General features: G+C 54.4%; 2 protein-coding genes across 2 annotated transcripts in view; both read right to left on the bottom strand.

Annotated features, from left to right (window-relative positions):
* On the bottom strand, positions 1-8,459 carry SH3BP1 (SH3 domain binding protein 1). Its single transcript, XM_021385480.1, has 18 exons — positions 8,028-8,459; positions 6,317-6,359; positions 5,965-6,069; positions 5,255-5,331; positions 4,873-4,984; positions 4,721-4,797; positions 4,143-4,278; positions 3,468-3,536; positions 3,042-3,132; positions 2,685-2,827; positions 2,499-2,610; positions 2,329-2,410; positions 2,064-2,144; positions 1,840-1,956; positions 1,590-1,687; positions 1,251-1,380; positions 997-1,109; positions 1-630 (listed from the first exon to the last, which is right to left on the bottom strand). Exons 1-18 carry the CDS (start codon positions 8,087-8,089, stop codon positions 350-352), a joined length of 1,929 nt encoding a protein of 642 aa, XP_021241155.1. The 5' UTR covers positions 8,090-8,459; the 3' UTR covers positions 1-349.
* Positions 9,632-13,584, bottom strand: part of GGA1 (golgi associated, gamma adaptin ear containing, ARF binding protein 1) — a 15,019-nt gene continuing 11,066 nt past the window's right edge. Inside the window, exons 15-17 of the mRNA XM_021385468.1 lie at positions 11,739-11,908; positions 11,416-11,526; positions 9,632-11,245 (exon numbers count right to left, since the gene is read on the bottom strand). Coding sequence (XP_021241143.1) covers positions 11,135-11,245; positions 11,416-11,526; positions 11,739-11,908 — 392 coding nt within the window. The 3' untranslated portion in view covers positions 9,632-11,134. The remainder of the gene's footprint in view (positions 11,246-11,415; positions 11,527-11,738; positions 11,909-13,584) is intronic.

Genomic DNA, 13,584 nt, shown 5'->3' on the forward strand with positions numbered 1-13,584 from the left:
TTTTTAAAAACAGAATCCTCTCACAGGGAAAGCAGCCGTACCTGTTCCTGGGCGCGCGGTGACACGCTGTGAGGCAGCACGAGGCAAAATGGCGGTTGCGCGCCCACCTGCAGCCGCGCCGGGCTCTGGTGCGGGGCTCTGCCCGCTGAGGCATTTCTCACCCGCGGCCGAAATACCGCAGTGGCCTTCCATTCCCTCTCTGGCGGAGGATGAAGGCCCGGGGGCTGAGGGGGGGGACCAGCAAGGATCTGGGCCCTGCTGTCCAGCCTGATGGGATGGGGAGGAAGGCTCATGGTGGTGGATGAAGAAGGGGAGGCAAGTGGGAGCTGATGGCAGCCTCACACCTCATTCAGTCATTCTCCACTGTTGTTGATGCAGCCAGGGTGCTCTGTCCCTCTGCCGTCCCCTCGTCCGTGGTGCAGTCCGGTGTAGCGGTGGTGGGAGGCCCTGGGGACGTGAGGGACTCGCGGCTGTGGCGCGGTGCTGGCTGTGGCGGCAGTGGCGGAGGAACGGAGGGAGCACCCAGCCGTCGCGGGCGGGCCTTGGGGCTGGCGGTGTGTTCGGGGATCATGCTCCGGACTTGGGCTACGGGTGGTGGCCCTGTGGGTCGGGATGGAGCTGGGCGCTTGGCTGGAAAGAGAGCAGAGGGGGGTCATGGGGTGAGTCTTGGGTGGGCTTGGGGACAAGATGCCCCTTGCCTAGCTAACGTAGCGGAGCCCCGGGTGGGTCAGACAGAGCACATCCCACTTTTTTGGGTCTTTTCCCACCCTCTTCAGTTCGCAGTGAGACACGAGGTTTGAATAGAGTGCTTCCCATCCCAGAGTCCCACTTTGGCTGGGGAAGGAATGCAGAAAACAAGAGGACAGATTGAGGCCCTTCTCCTCTCATTTGGTGGCCCTTGTACCCAGGTTTGCAGGATGTGCTGAGATAAACTGGAGAAGGTGGATGTGTCTGCCCTGTAGGCATCTCCCAAGCGTTGTGCCTCCATGTCCTAACCTTTGCGAGCGGTGTCATTGGCTGGTGTTGGAGCTGGTGGCATTGCGGCTTCAAGGGGCGGCTTGGTCACCACTGTGGAAAGCAGCTGGGAGCTCGCCTCTGGGTTGTTTGTGCTGAAGGAGAAGGGGACAGTCAGGTTGTTCTGATGATGGTTAGAGCCAGCACCACAGGGAATGGTGGTTCTGGCCTTGCAGCCTGTGGGGTGGGGTGGGATGGGATGGAGGTCAGGAGCCCCCTGCTCCTGCCAGACTTACGCCTCTTCATCCAGGGGAGATGGGGAACAGGCTGGGGGGGATTTGGGGGGCAGCTCATCTACCGGGGCAGCCTCACTGAGTCTGACATCCGCAGGCAGTATGAACATCCCCGAGATGTTAAAATCTATCTCTGCATGGGGAGAAAGGCCAAGAAGTGCATGCTGCACTGCTTCTAGGCACAGAGCATCCCCCATGCTCCAGGAGCAGACTCCACAGAAGGGAACTGCAGCTGCCTGGGATGCTCTTCATCCATTCCGCTGCTATTTGTGCTGGTTTTCCTATGTGCCCTTCACCCTCTGCTATGGTCCCCAAGGATGGAAAGGCAGAGTGAAGGCCTACCTCCAGGAAAGAGGATGTCCGCATTCTGGATGAGGGCTTCCACAACTCCCACCACCTGGATGGAAGAGACTGAGGCCAAGTCCAGTTGCACAGGGTCTCTGAGAGGCAGAGGTGAGGGAACCATCAGGGAAGGACTTATGGGAATTAACTCATTTTATGTTAATTCTGGAGGGCTAAAGCCTGAAAAGAGGGACTGCCCAACCAAAGAGCTCAGTCTGTCCAGAAAACCTGCAACCAAACCAGACCTCACCCTGTGCTCTGCTCTGGCCACAGCAGGTTGGGGCCCAGCACGATGGCAATGTTGCTGGGGGTCATTTTATTCACATGCTGGTGCTCTGCCAGCTTGGCTAAAAACTTGATCAGATACCTGCAGAGTAAAAGGAGGACAAGGAGGCAGTGAGTGCACCCTCGGGAAAGGAATGGCTTCCTCTCATGAATGCGTGGGATCAAGGAAGCCCCATCCCACAGAAACACCTCAAATTGTTGTAGCTGTCCTGGGGCAGGCGACTGCAGGTGTCTCTCAGGCTCTGTAAGCGGTCGTCAGCGTCCTTAAAGCTGCAGGAGAGAGAAAAGGAGAGCTCAGACCGCTTTGTAGGACAAAGATGGACATGGTGTACGAGGGAGAAGGGCTGATGATGCCGATGATGGCCACTGCTGTATCTTCTCCACTACTCCTCCCACCCCCAAAGCGAGAAGCCAAACGGCTGCTGGGCTGTTGGGCTTGTGAGCCCTGACCCACCTGGCCACTTTGATCCATTCATTGTAGAGCTTGAAGGTCATCAGAGGCTCGGGCAGCTCCCGCAGGTAGGATTTTAGCGCGCCTGGAGGGGGAGTGGGGAGGTGATGGAGGCTGGGGGACAGCAGTGGACACCTGCGCCCATATTCCTGCCCCACGTCACTAGCACCCACCAGCCACAGCGTGGGGGTCCGAGTAAAACTCCTCCAGGGCATTAGAGCCGCTGGCCAAGCTGCTCTTCAGCTTCCTCAGCACCGAGGCACCTGCTGCCAGCCGGAAGAGTCCCTGGGGATGGAGCGAAGGGATGCAGGGTGCTGTGGCGTGTTTTTAGGGGGTGTAGGATGGTGAGGGCTGCCTACCTCCTCCTTCATGCCCGAGGCCAGCAGCATCATGACACAGGCCTCGATAGGCAGTGCGATCTCTCGGCCCAAGCTCTTGAGGTGTGTCTGCAGGGGCACGCCATAGTACCCTAGCACCGGGGTTTCTGTGGTGAAGGAGGGCTCTGGGGGAGACAGGGAGATGTTCTTAGGGGTTGGGGTCTTGGAGGCATCCAACCATGGTGGCATCTCATTCCAAAGATGGGGTTAGCTTGGTGGAGGCAGTGCCCACCAGCCCATGGGAGGCAGCGGCAGGCATGGGGAAAAGAAGCTGCCTTTCCCAGCCTTGCTGACTGTGCTCACAGCCATCCCCGTGCTGCCTTGTGAGTGAGTGGGTACCTTTCTGGCTGTGGCTGTCCTTCAGCTCTGCCAGAGCCGAGTCCAAAGATTCCAGGGACTGCCGGTGGAACTGGGCTTGAATTTCCAGCAGCTGCCAGATGGGGGACAAACAGCCGGTGCTCAGCTTGGCACTGTCTCCTCTCCAGAGACCCATCCCCAGGACATTGCATTCATAAGAAGAGAGAACCAAGGGAAGCAAAGATGCTGCAGGAGGAACTGCAAGGGAAATTCCCTGTATCTGTGGGACTATGTCTATAGTGGTAGATAGAAGACAAATTAGAGAGGGGGATGATTTGGGACAACTGCTCTATTTGCAGGCGTCTTCTAGTGCTTGGGGCACTCTGCTCTGGCTGGAGGGCTTGTTGCAAATGGAGACAAGGCTGGACATACACCAGGAGACATTCACATGCTAAGAGGAGAACTTACCCTGATGAAGTAGTTGGCATAGCTGTCCTCTTTGGTGGAGAAGTGGTAGAGGTCAGCCATGTACTCATCCTGGGAAGGGAGACACCATGAAGAGCATCCTTCTTCCTCCTGCCTGCACCCGAGGGAGAGGGGATGCCTTCAAGAAGCCCCTCACTCATGGAAGGTGATGCGAGGGCAGGCTGGGGCTTCATGGGGACCCTTCCTCACCCCTGCCACTTGTGTTTAGGTCGTAACAGTGACCTGCCCTACCACTAGGCCCTAGAACTTCACAAGAGGCTCTTCCAGCTGTGGTAGGCTCTGACAAACAAGGCACAGGGCTCTCAAAGAGAAACAGCATGGAGATGTAGAAGGATGATGGGAGTCAGTCCCCGTCATCCAACACAGACCCCAGCTCAGCTGGGTCTCAGCCTGGGAGCACCCCATGATCTCCCTGCTCCAGCCCCTGGAGCCTCCTCTCTGCAACAGCTTAGGCTTCAAAGCCTTTACTTTTGTTCTTCCCCAGGCTTGGGGCATCTCCCTATTTCCACACTGCAAGGGAGCTGTTTGCTTGTGCAGTGTAGGCTGTGCTGGCTGGCTTGCTCTTGGTGGGGGTATCACCTTGGTTGGAGCTGCTGGAGAAGAGCAGGTCTCCAGCCCTGGAACTGCCCCAAGGAGGAGAGCCAGTGATGTTCTCACCTTGCACTGCTCCACCTTCCTCTTCACCTCCTCCTCCTCTTCCTTCAGGATCTCCAGTTTGTTGGCAGCAGAAGATGCCCCTGGGCCAGCTCCAGCTCCAGCACTGTTACTGGAACTCTTGGCAGCTTGGTTCAGCCTTTGAGGTAGGAGAGAAGAAGCAACACCCAAACCCTCATTAGTGGGGGCACAGGGTGGAATATTAGGAAAAAATAGTGAAATTAGGAAAAATTTATTCTCTGAGTGGTGATGCATTGGAGCATGCTGCCCAGGGAGGTGGTGGAGTCACTTTCCCTGGAGGTGTTCGAGAACCGTGTGGATGTGGGATGTGGACATGGTTAGTGGGCATGGTGGGGATGGGTCAATGGTTGGACTAGATGATCGTAGTGATCTTTTCCAACCTTAATGGTTCTATGATTCTGTGATTCTATGAATGTGGAAAAGGGGCTTGGGGAGAAGTTACTGCCTCTTTGGCTTCACTCCTGTCCCTGGGAGATTAGCTCCCCATACTGGCAGAGGGCAGTTGTCTGCCCCTCTCCCCCAGCCCAGTTGGCCTCCCGTGGCCACACTGTGCCCCATACCGGCTCTTGATCGAATTCCAGTCAGAAATCAGCTTCTGGAGGGTCTTCTTGCGCTTCAGGATGATGGGAAGCTCCTCCTGGAAGAGAGGGGCCAGGGTGAGTGGCAAAGGTTTGGGGATGGAACACTGGAGCTGAGGGTTGGCCATGGCTACCTCACTGAGCTTGTTGAGTGGCTGCAGGATGTCACGCTCTACAGCGATCTCAAACTCGGCCAGGATCTTGGCCAGTGAACTCTGGATGCAGCAGCCCATCTCCAGGGCTCTCCTGAAAGGGAGAGAGAGGTGAAATAACCACAGGCTGGAGCCATGCCAGCCTCCAACCCAACATCCCTTCCCACACCTGTACCCAGGTGGGGTTCCAGAGCCAGCCCCCTTCCCCCTTCTGTGCTTGAAGGCTGTCCCCTCATCCCCCTTGATGCCGGTGTTTTCCATGTTCTCAGGTCAGGGTTTGACAGCTTGTGTTGGAAGTGGAAGCCCCAGAGCCCAGGCAGTGGTTCAGCCAGGTTTTTGCCATCTTTCTCCCACTGGCACTTACCCAAGGCTGGACTCTGTGTCCAGTTCCTTGAAGCTCTCAGCCATCGTTGCAGACAGAGCCATCAAGGGTAGCTTCTTCTGCACAGAGCCATAGGTTTGGGAAAAGAGATGATGAGCTGATGTGTGACAGCTCCCTCGCCCTGATGCATACCACCATGGACAAGGGACAGCCAGCTTCCTAAACCTGCACTGGTTCCCCACATCTCCCTCTGGTCCAGCTCCCTGTTGGCCTTGGGGCCAGAGGAAGAGCCCTGTGGATGTCCCTTTGGCCAAAGCCAGGACGCAGTTGGCTAAACAGCCGGTTAGAAATTCTCCAGCCTTCTTCAAAACAGTGGAGGACTGTGGGACTGATGGAGGACACTACTAAGCTCAGCTCTGCTGTGGCTTCAAGTGTATGGCAGAATTTAATTTCAAGAATAATTAAGCCAAGCTAGGAGAAGAAAGGGTCTGCAATATTGTGAGGAGGGCTGAGGAAAGCACAGGGCTTGCTTTCCAAACAGGGACTGGTGAACACCATCTGGGAAGGAGGTGGCAGGTTCAAACCAAGGAAGAGGAAGCAGTGGTATAGCCATGCCCAGCTGCACCATGCTGCTCCTCACCACAGGAGTTCAGGAAATGGGCTTAGGGCTTTGCAGAGATGCTATCTAGGACTCAAGAAGCACTTTGGCCTCAGGTTTGTGGTGGCTGAGAAGGTGTCCAGGGGACACTCACCACTCGCTTGTCCATTTCGGCGCCGCAGTGCCCCTGCAGACAAGCCTGGAGCCGCTTGGACACGCTGTGAGCCGCTCGCTTGGCAGGCTCGATCCTCTGCTCGATCTGAGGGTGGGAAGGTGGCACCGGTGAGCCCTTCTTTGTGGCACGGGGGGCATGTCAGAGCAGTGCTCACTGACACAGCCGTGCAGGATCTGCCAGTGCTGTGCTGAAGCCGCTGCGTTGGCCCTGGAGCCACCCTCCAGCAGACAGGAGTGTCTCAGCCCCATGACAAGGAGGTGCCAGTGGGGAGGATTGCAGGAAGGGATGGGGCATGTCCCCACGTGCGGGTGCAAGCTGGCAGTTGCCTCACCTGCAGCAAATCTTCTGTCAGGAACTCGGTTGCTTCTTGGGCTCTGTGGAGGGAGAAGAACAAGCCATGAGAAGAAATGGGGGGACTTCCTCCCACATCTCACCCTCCTCTCTTTGAGGTCTCGGTAGGAGATGCTGGCTATGGCCCGGACCATCCTACCCAAGGCTACAGGCAGAGTGAGCCCAGGAGGAGAGCACCAGGAACAAGAGAAGCAGCTCCCCATCAGACTGGGCTTCAGGGGTCTCCCCATCAGGTGTCCCCTCATCAGACTGGGCTTCAGGGGTCTCCCCATCAGGTGTCCCCTTATCAGACTGGGCTTCCAGCTCAGAGCACCCAGCTCAAAATATCCCAATAGAACAGGGCCACTGCTCTAGTGAGAAGTCTGGGGGTAAAACTTTCTCCCCTGACTGCCTCTTCCCTGAAGGCCAATCCAAGGCAGCTCCTGCTAGAGCCCTGTGGGAATCTGTCTTTGCTGGGCACCAGGACTGGAGCAACGGTAACTTTGTGGTCAGGCTAGAGATGTAGACCAACACCAGCCCCCAGCAGGGCATAAATGAAGGCAGCTAGCTTTCTGTTTGGTTTTGCAAGCAAGTAGTCAGAGTGAATCTTGCAAAGGAAGCTTCTGGTTTGCAACAAATCCTGATCAAAACTCAATTCAAAACCAAACACCCATGGCCGCCAAACCTACACGACTCCTCCCATAGGGGAAACTTTGCTTGGTGCACCCATGTCCTTGCTACTCCCTGGGAACCTCCTCTGCTGCTGCTTTATCCCCCTGCCCAGCTACTTCATGTTTCTGTTTTCAGCTCCTGCAAGAACTGACATGGGACGAGCTGCAGGAAACGGGGGTGGTTGGCTTGAAGGCAGCCAAAGTCACGTGAGATTGTGGCCCCATGGAGGAGAGGCTCTGTGGTGGGTGAATTGCTCGCTTTGGGGCTGCACGAACTGCTTAGGACCTTCTGCACACCCATCCTCAAGCAAAATGGAGGCACATTCAGCATGGAGACAGAGAAGCTCTCCTCCAGGGTAGAGAGGTGGGAGAGGAGATTTGGTTCACACTGGGAAATGCAAGAAGGGCAACAGGCGACCTGATGGACCTGGTCCCCATCAGCCTCCCAGCGCAGAGGAGTCTGCATGCCTCTGTGTGGAGGTGGTTGCAGGAAAGAGGGAGTGAGGGGGCTGGGAAGGGAGGGTGCAGCCCTGGGTTTTGCAAGGGGAGAGCTCTGGAAAGCCGAAAATAAGGAAGTGGTGGAAGCGAGACTGGGCTGTAGGAATACGTTTGAAGCTGGTAGTCCTCCACAGGTTCTTCCAGAGGGTGTCCACATTGCTGGCCAGATGCAGGGCATCAGGCACCCATTTCAATGGGGAGAGCAAGTCCCAGCTCCTCTTGGACATTGCACAGCCCAGGGCGCGTGGCTGAGGTGACCCTGCCCATTGCCCTCATGTCCTGTGGAAGCCAACTTCCATGGGCAGCCAGGCTGGGGAGCCCATCCTTGGTGAGTAGCACCAAGCCACCATCCCACTGCCCTGCAGCACTGGGGAGCTGGTACCCGCAGCCCCTCAGCATACACTGAAGATGCTTTAAGCCCATCTCCCACATTTTCCTTCTTCCCTCGCCACCAGGGTGCCCAGTCCAGCCTGGTGCCCACCCCCAGGCCCCATGTCCTGCTCCCTCCCAGCTCACCGACCCTGGCAGCAGAGAAGTCCTTACCGGCTGGTGGCATTGGGATGGGACAGCTGCTGCCGCATCCGATTGAACTGCCTCTTCATCATCTTGAGAGATGAAGCTCAGCACCCCTCGGTGACGCTTGGCATGGGACACCCACGGCCCTTCTGTTCTGCAGAGCTGCCGTTCCCCGAGCACCTCTCCCTCCTTGCTCCTTCCTTCTTCCCTGGTTCCCTCTTTCTCTGTTTGCCGGTCCGTCCCCTCCCCTGTCCCTCCCCGAGGATGCCCTGCCTGCTTTCTCTTCCCCTCCCTTGGGCTCTCTCTCACGGTCCCTCTCTTTTTCTGAGCTTCCTTCCTGGCTGCAGATCAGGTAAGAGCGATTCAGGGCTCTGCTCTGCTCTGTGTTCCTGTCACCACCCCACAAAGTATAAATAACTTAAGCCCAGCCTTAAAGGGGAAATATTATTGCAGCAAACACATAACAAGGCAGGACAGGCGCACGCCGCTGCCGAGCCCGAGTGGGAGGCCCACGCTGTTTTTCACCCGCCTTGACGTGTTTACCACTGGCTGTGGTGTGGGGGGGGCACTTTGGGGTGATGTACACCCCACACTACCTGGTCATCCCGTCACCCGTCTGGCACCTCTCTGCAGATGGCAAAGCCATCCCTTCCCCCTTCCCCTGCCGCCCTTGCAAGGTTGCACGGTGACCACAAGCTTCACGTTCCCATCCTTAGCGTCGCTCACTCTGCAGAGCTGCACTCAGCTCAAGCCACACAGTGCAACTTTTTTTTTTGCTACAAGTATTCCCCCACCGGCTTTGCTACTCTGCACAATGCTAAGCTTGCCTTATCTCTGGCTACCTGCAGCTGGGACTTTCCTCCTCCTGCACTAGGAGCAGAGGCTGAGCTATGTGGAACCAGCATCCAAGCAGGGATGGGAAGTGGTCACTCCAGCTGTGCCCCAAAGCCTGGGGCTGCGGGGCTCTGCTCTTCCTTACTGGAGGGTGCAGCAGAAGCAGTGCTGGATCCTTCGTTTCCAGGAGACATGGCATAGTGGGCTGTACTGGTAGGTGGATGGTTGGACTAGATGATCTTTTCCAACTTTAATGATTCTGTGATTCTAAGCGGGGAACCAAGCAAGGCAGCGCTGCCTGAGCATCATTTTGCTCTCAACCTTCAACCAAGTGGCCACCCACGCCTGACTCCCGGCAAGCAACCCCCAGCTCTGCACCAAAACCACCCTATTAGAGCTGCTTCCGATCAGCAGCCTCAGGGAGGAGGAAGTATTGCTGCAAAGCCACCAGCCTGCAAACAGCCCTGCAGCCTGGCAGCAGCTCCCCAGCAGGCTGGGGGGCACGGGTCCCTGCCCACTGCTTGCCCCAGAGAGAGGAAGCAGAGCACAGCTCACAGCGTTGACGGGACCTGCTTTCAAAAAGGAATTGAGAGCAGCTCGGGGACTTCCACCATTCACTCTCCCTGCTCATGAATCTGAGCTTGGAGCAGCAAGGCCCAAGGAGAGCTGGGGCAGGATGGGAGCTGGAAACTGCACCAATGCAGGGCCAGCAGCTCCTCAGTGCAGTCAGGGGAAAATGCACTCAGAAGGTCCAGCATCAGGAAAGAATTCTTTATTTCCCATAAATACAGCAGATGTGTCACACCAGGCGTTTTTTATTTTTTATTTTGTTTTCTTCCATTTACAGAATTTGCACTGAAAATATATACAAGTCTGTTCAAGAACCAAACAAGATCTGCAAAGAAAAAAAAAACCCATACAAAACCCTGAAAAGAGACCAGAAAGGGAAGTAAGACACAGCAAAACCTCAGCATAAAGACCTTGCTTCCCCCTCTTCTCCACCACACGCTGCACCCAGTTCCCACCTTCACTGCCCCCAGGCAGAGAACACAAAGCACCTCACTCATCTCCATCACGTGCAGGTTGCCTTCTACCTCCGGCAAGCTAATGCAGAGCTCAGTTTGCCCCTAAGACCCAGCTAAAAACTAGCTTAGAGATGGGAAGCAGCCCCTATGGTCACAAGTCTCATCAGGACATGGATTGCCTACGACATGCCACCCCCCTGGTCTCCTTCGTGCCTGCAGATCCTCACTCTAGTGTCACAGTGATCAGGGGGCAGGAGTGAGCCCCCTCTGGGCAAAGGGGCACAAGGCACAGCTGTACCCTCGTCCCCGTAGCGCAGAGCTTGGTGGTGCCCCCTGGCGATGCTCTGAGCTCAACTCCCAGCCTCTCGCCTCCCCGTTCACAAGGAGAAAGGATTCAGCCCACTGAAGGCCGCTTCTTGAATTGCGGGTCAGCCCTGCGAGGGGCAAGGACAAACAAGCGATGGTCCAGCCGCAGTCCCAAATGCTTGCTGCAGTAGAAAAAAGCACTGTGGGAAGATGTGCGCTTCCTCCCTGCAGGAGTTCAGGGCCCAGAAGCCAAGGAGCCAGAGCCGAAGCAGATGGGGAGGCACAGAGAGAGCCCTTCCCACTGCCCACCTCTCCCCAACAGCTCTGTCTGCAGTTGGAAAGAAGGGGCTAGGGGAATATGTCCCCCTGACTCCCCAAAGCAAGGATCGCTGCCTGCTCTCTGGTGCTGGGAAGACACCTAAGTCCTTGTTCAGTTCTAGGGTCATCCCATCAGACAGGGAACTACTAGGGCCCAGCTCCAAGGCTGGGACAAGGGAGGATACCCCTCAGCCCAGCATTTGCTAACATGAGAGAACAATGCAGAGCGTGAAGCAGCTGAAGGGTTGGGGAAGCGGGGAGAGGGGACAGATAAGGGAAAGGATCTTCCTTTGCTAGGCCTTGCCTCAGGCTGAGGCTGTTAAAAGCTCCCCATCCTTGCTTCCCACTGCACCTAGAGGGGGAAAGCAGGGTTAGAAGAGATGCTGAACAAACTAGAGAGGGAGGGGTGCCTTTGGAAGAGCAGGGAAGGCAACTGTTCACCCACAAGAAACTTGACTGCATTCCTGCTCCTGTGGGATGAACATCTCCTGGTGTCTGCTCTCATCCTGGAGGCACGCTCCCTCTGGCACTCACCCGGCCGACTGGAGAATTGAGCATGAGCAGCAGCCCCCCACCTGCCCTCCCCATCTCCTCAGGCTGCTCCAGCCCCACAGGGCAGGCTTCCAAGTGTAGTGCCTACAACGTGCGGTCCTAGAGGTTGCCCCAGGACTCTGGTGGGGGGAACTGGTCCACATCCCCCATTTCATTGTAAGTTTGCTCTCCCATGGTGAAGGTCAGCTTGTATCGTAGCCTCACTTTCTCCTGGAGGTAAGGGAGAAAAGATATGCAGTCAGGAGGGAAGGAAAACATGAAGGACGAGGCATTCAGGTCTCTAGGAAGCTGCACAAAGCACAGGGAATATGGACAGTTCGGTCTGTTTCAGGCAGCGCAGAGCAGCGCTTTGCCTAGGCACCAAGGAATAGTGCTGTTACCTTCTGTGGGTTAGCAAGCAGCAAGACTTGTGTGATGGCACTGGGATGGACAATGGGGTTGAACGCCGGCAGCTCTGTGCCTGAGGGCGGCTGTAGTTTCACCTTCATCACCTAGGGAGAAAGAAGAGCATCCCACATTGCTGAGGGACATTGCAGCTAGAGGCCCTGTCGGATATATGGGGAGCCTCCATTTTCTAATCAAAAAGAAGTATTGTGTTGGGTCCTGCCGCACAGAGCAATTCTCTCCACCCAGCCTACCTCTCCTGCAAAGGGAGAACCTCATGGAAACTGTCTGTGGACCTTAGCCCCAGCAGCTGCCTTACCTTGGGGACAGCAGACTGAAAAACAATGTTACGGATGGGCTGAGGTGCCGTACTAAGCATAGAAATCACCACCACCAGCACGTCAGGCCTCTCGGGAAGGGCATCCTTCGCAAAGTGGAAGAGGATGCGAAAGCCATGCTGATCATACACGGTCACAGGAAGGATGCTGCCTGTGGGAAAGGCAGGGACAGGCAGCAGTCAGGCAGGCAGGAACTGGCAATCCATCGTATCAGCCACACTCCACACAAGCAAGAGATAAAACCTCCCCAAAATCCAACAGGCAAGCTTTCTTATATTCTTCCATCTATGCANTGCTTTTAGAGTGCTCACAGCCATGCCTTTGGACTAATAGAAAATCAATGGTTGCACAACTTCATAAAGTTACATGTCGGATAGAATTGATCTTAGTGGGCAAGTGTGCTAGAACATCACTAGTGGCATTACTTCCCTTAACTGGCTAACATCCTAACTTGGTGAGTGTGGCTAAAGCTAAGCAGTGCCGTTTCAGGGTTTGATTCTTCTTAGGGTCTGCAGGGTTTTTCCATTTGTACACTGCATCCGTGTGGCCAGTGCGTTATACAGAGCCCAAATGGAACACCTGTTCACAAAGCAAAATAACTACCAAGCTTAGCTCTCTCTACGAAACAAGACATTTGCAGCTATAGACTCAACTATCAGCTCCCTTAAAACTATCAGAATACTTTGTTCTATCCCAAGATCATTCTATATTGAGAGGCGTTTAGGCCCCTGATATAGGTGCCAATTTAAGGGACCAGTGAACTAAAAATCTGTTGGGCAATACTCCAAAATCCTATATCAGAATCACATGTGGAATCAAAGTAAGATAGCATGCACCTTTGTCTTGAGTGATGCGTAGTCATATTTTTAAAATCCTGACTAGTGGGATGAAAGGCAGTTAATCATTCTATGGTACAGAGTCATCCCTTTGCCCGGGATTCCTTTCCAGGTTTTACCTTCACAAATTAAGAAAATGCTAATTGACAGGCTAATAACATCATAACCAAGAATTACTGATAATGAGGTGGTAAAATAACACTAGAAGAGCCATTCCCATAAATTCCAGCACTGGTAACATCAAATCCCGTTCAATTCACATTTTGTCTACTAGTAAAACAGAAGCAGCACACAGTAACCTAGATTATGCCTAATAATTCTAATTCCTAAGGCTGCATTGCTAACACAGGAAAATCACCTACTTCGCCATACCATTACTAGGGTTGTTATAATACCATCCAGTGGGTAGTGCAGCCGTTTTTCATAACTCACTATAGTATCTATAATACAACAAATTATGAAACAATACAAATAAGCAAGAAACACAATCCAGTCATTATAAGGGCTGGAGTATGATCACTATCCAAAAATTCAACACAAGCAAAGTCTTACATAATCTCTCTTGTGGCGTGTCTCCCGTACCTTCCCCCTTTTTCTTTTAAGAATACATTTCAGTGTTTGATAAGCATGCTCAATGATATCAGCCGTGGGGTTGCCTGCAGTTAAAGGACCAGGCAGCATAGTGTGAGATTGAATATGCATAGCAAAAGAAGGAATAGTGCATAATAAAAGAAGGAATATGGTGAGAGACATCATGCGAACTCGCTTGAACTACGCAAACAAAGTGGTGTTGTTAACTTCCTTAAGAAAAGATCCTTCAATCTGCGAAATGACACCTGTAACATACAAAGAGGAAGTTATTATATTAAGCTTTCGCTCCGCAAAAATTTGAAAAACTTGAGCTACCGCAGCTAGTTGTACAACTTGAGGTGACCCATTGATGATATGCACGTCTGGCTGCCATCAGATAGCAGTCACACGCCAGAGAACC

This window comes from Numida meleagris, chromosome 1 (genome assembly GCF_002078875.1).
Source record: "Numida meleagris isolate 19003 breed g44 Domestic line chromosome 1, NumMel1.0, whole genome shotgun sequence".
In the NCBI taxonomy this organism is placed as follows: domain Eukaryota; kingdom Metazoa; phylum Chordata; class Aves; order Galliformes; family Numididae; genus Numida; species Numida meleagris.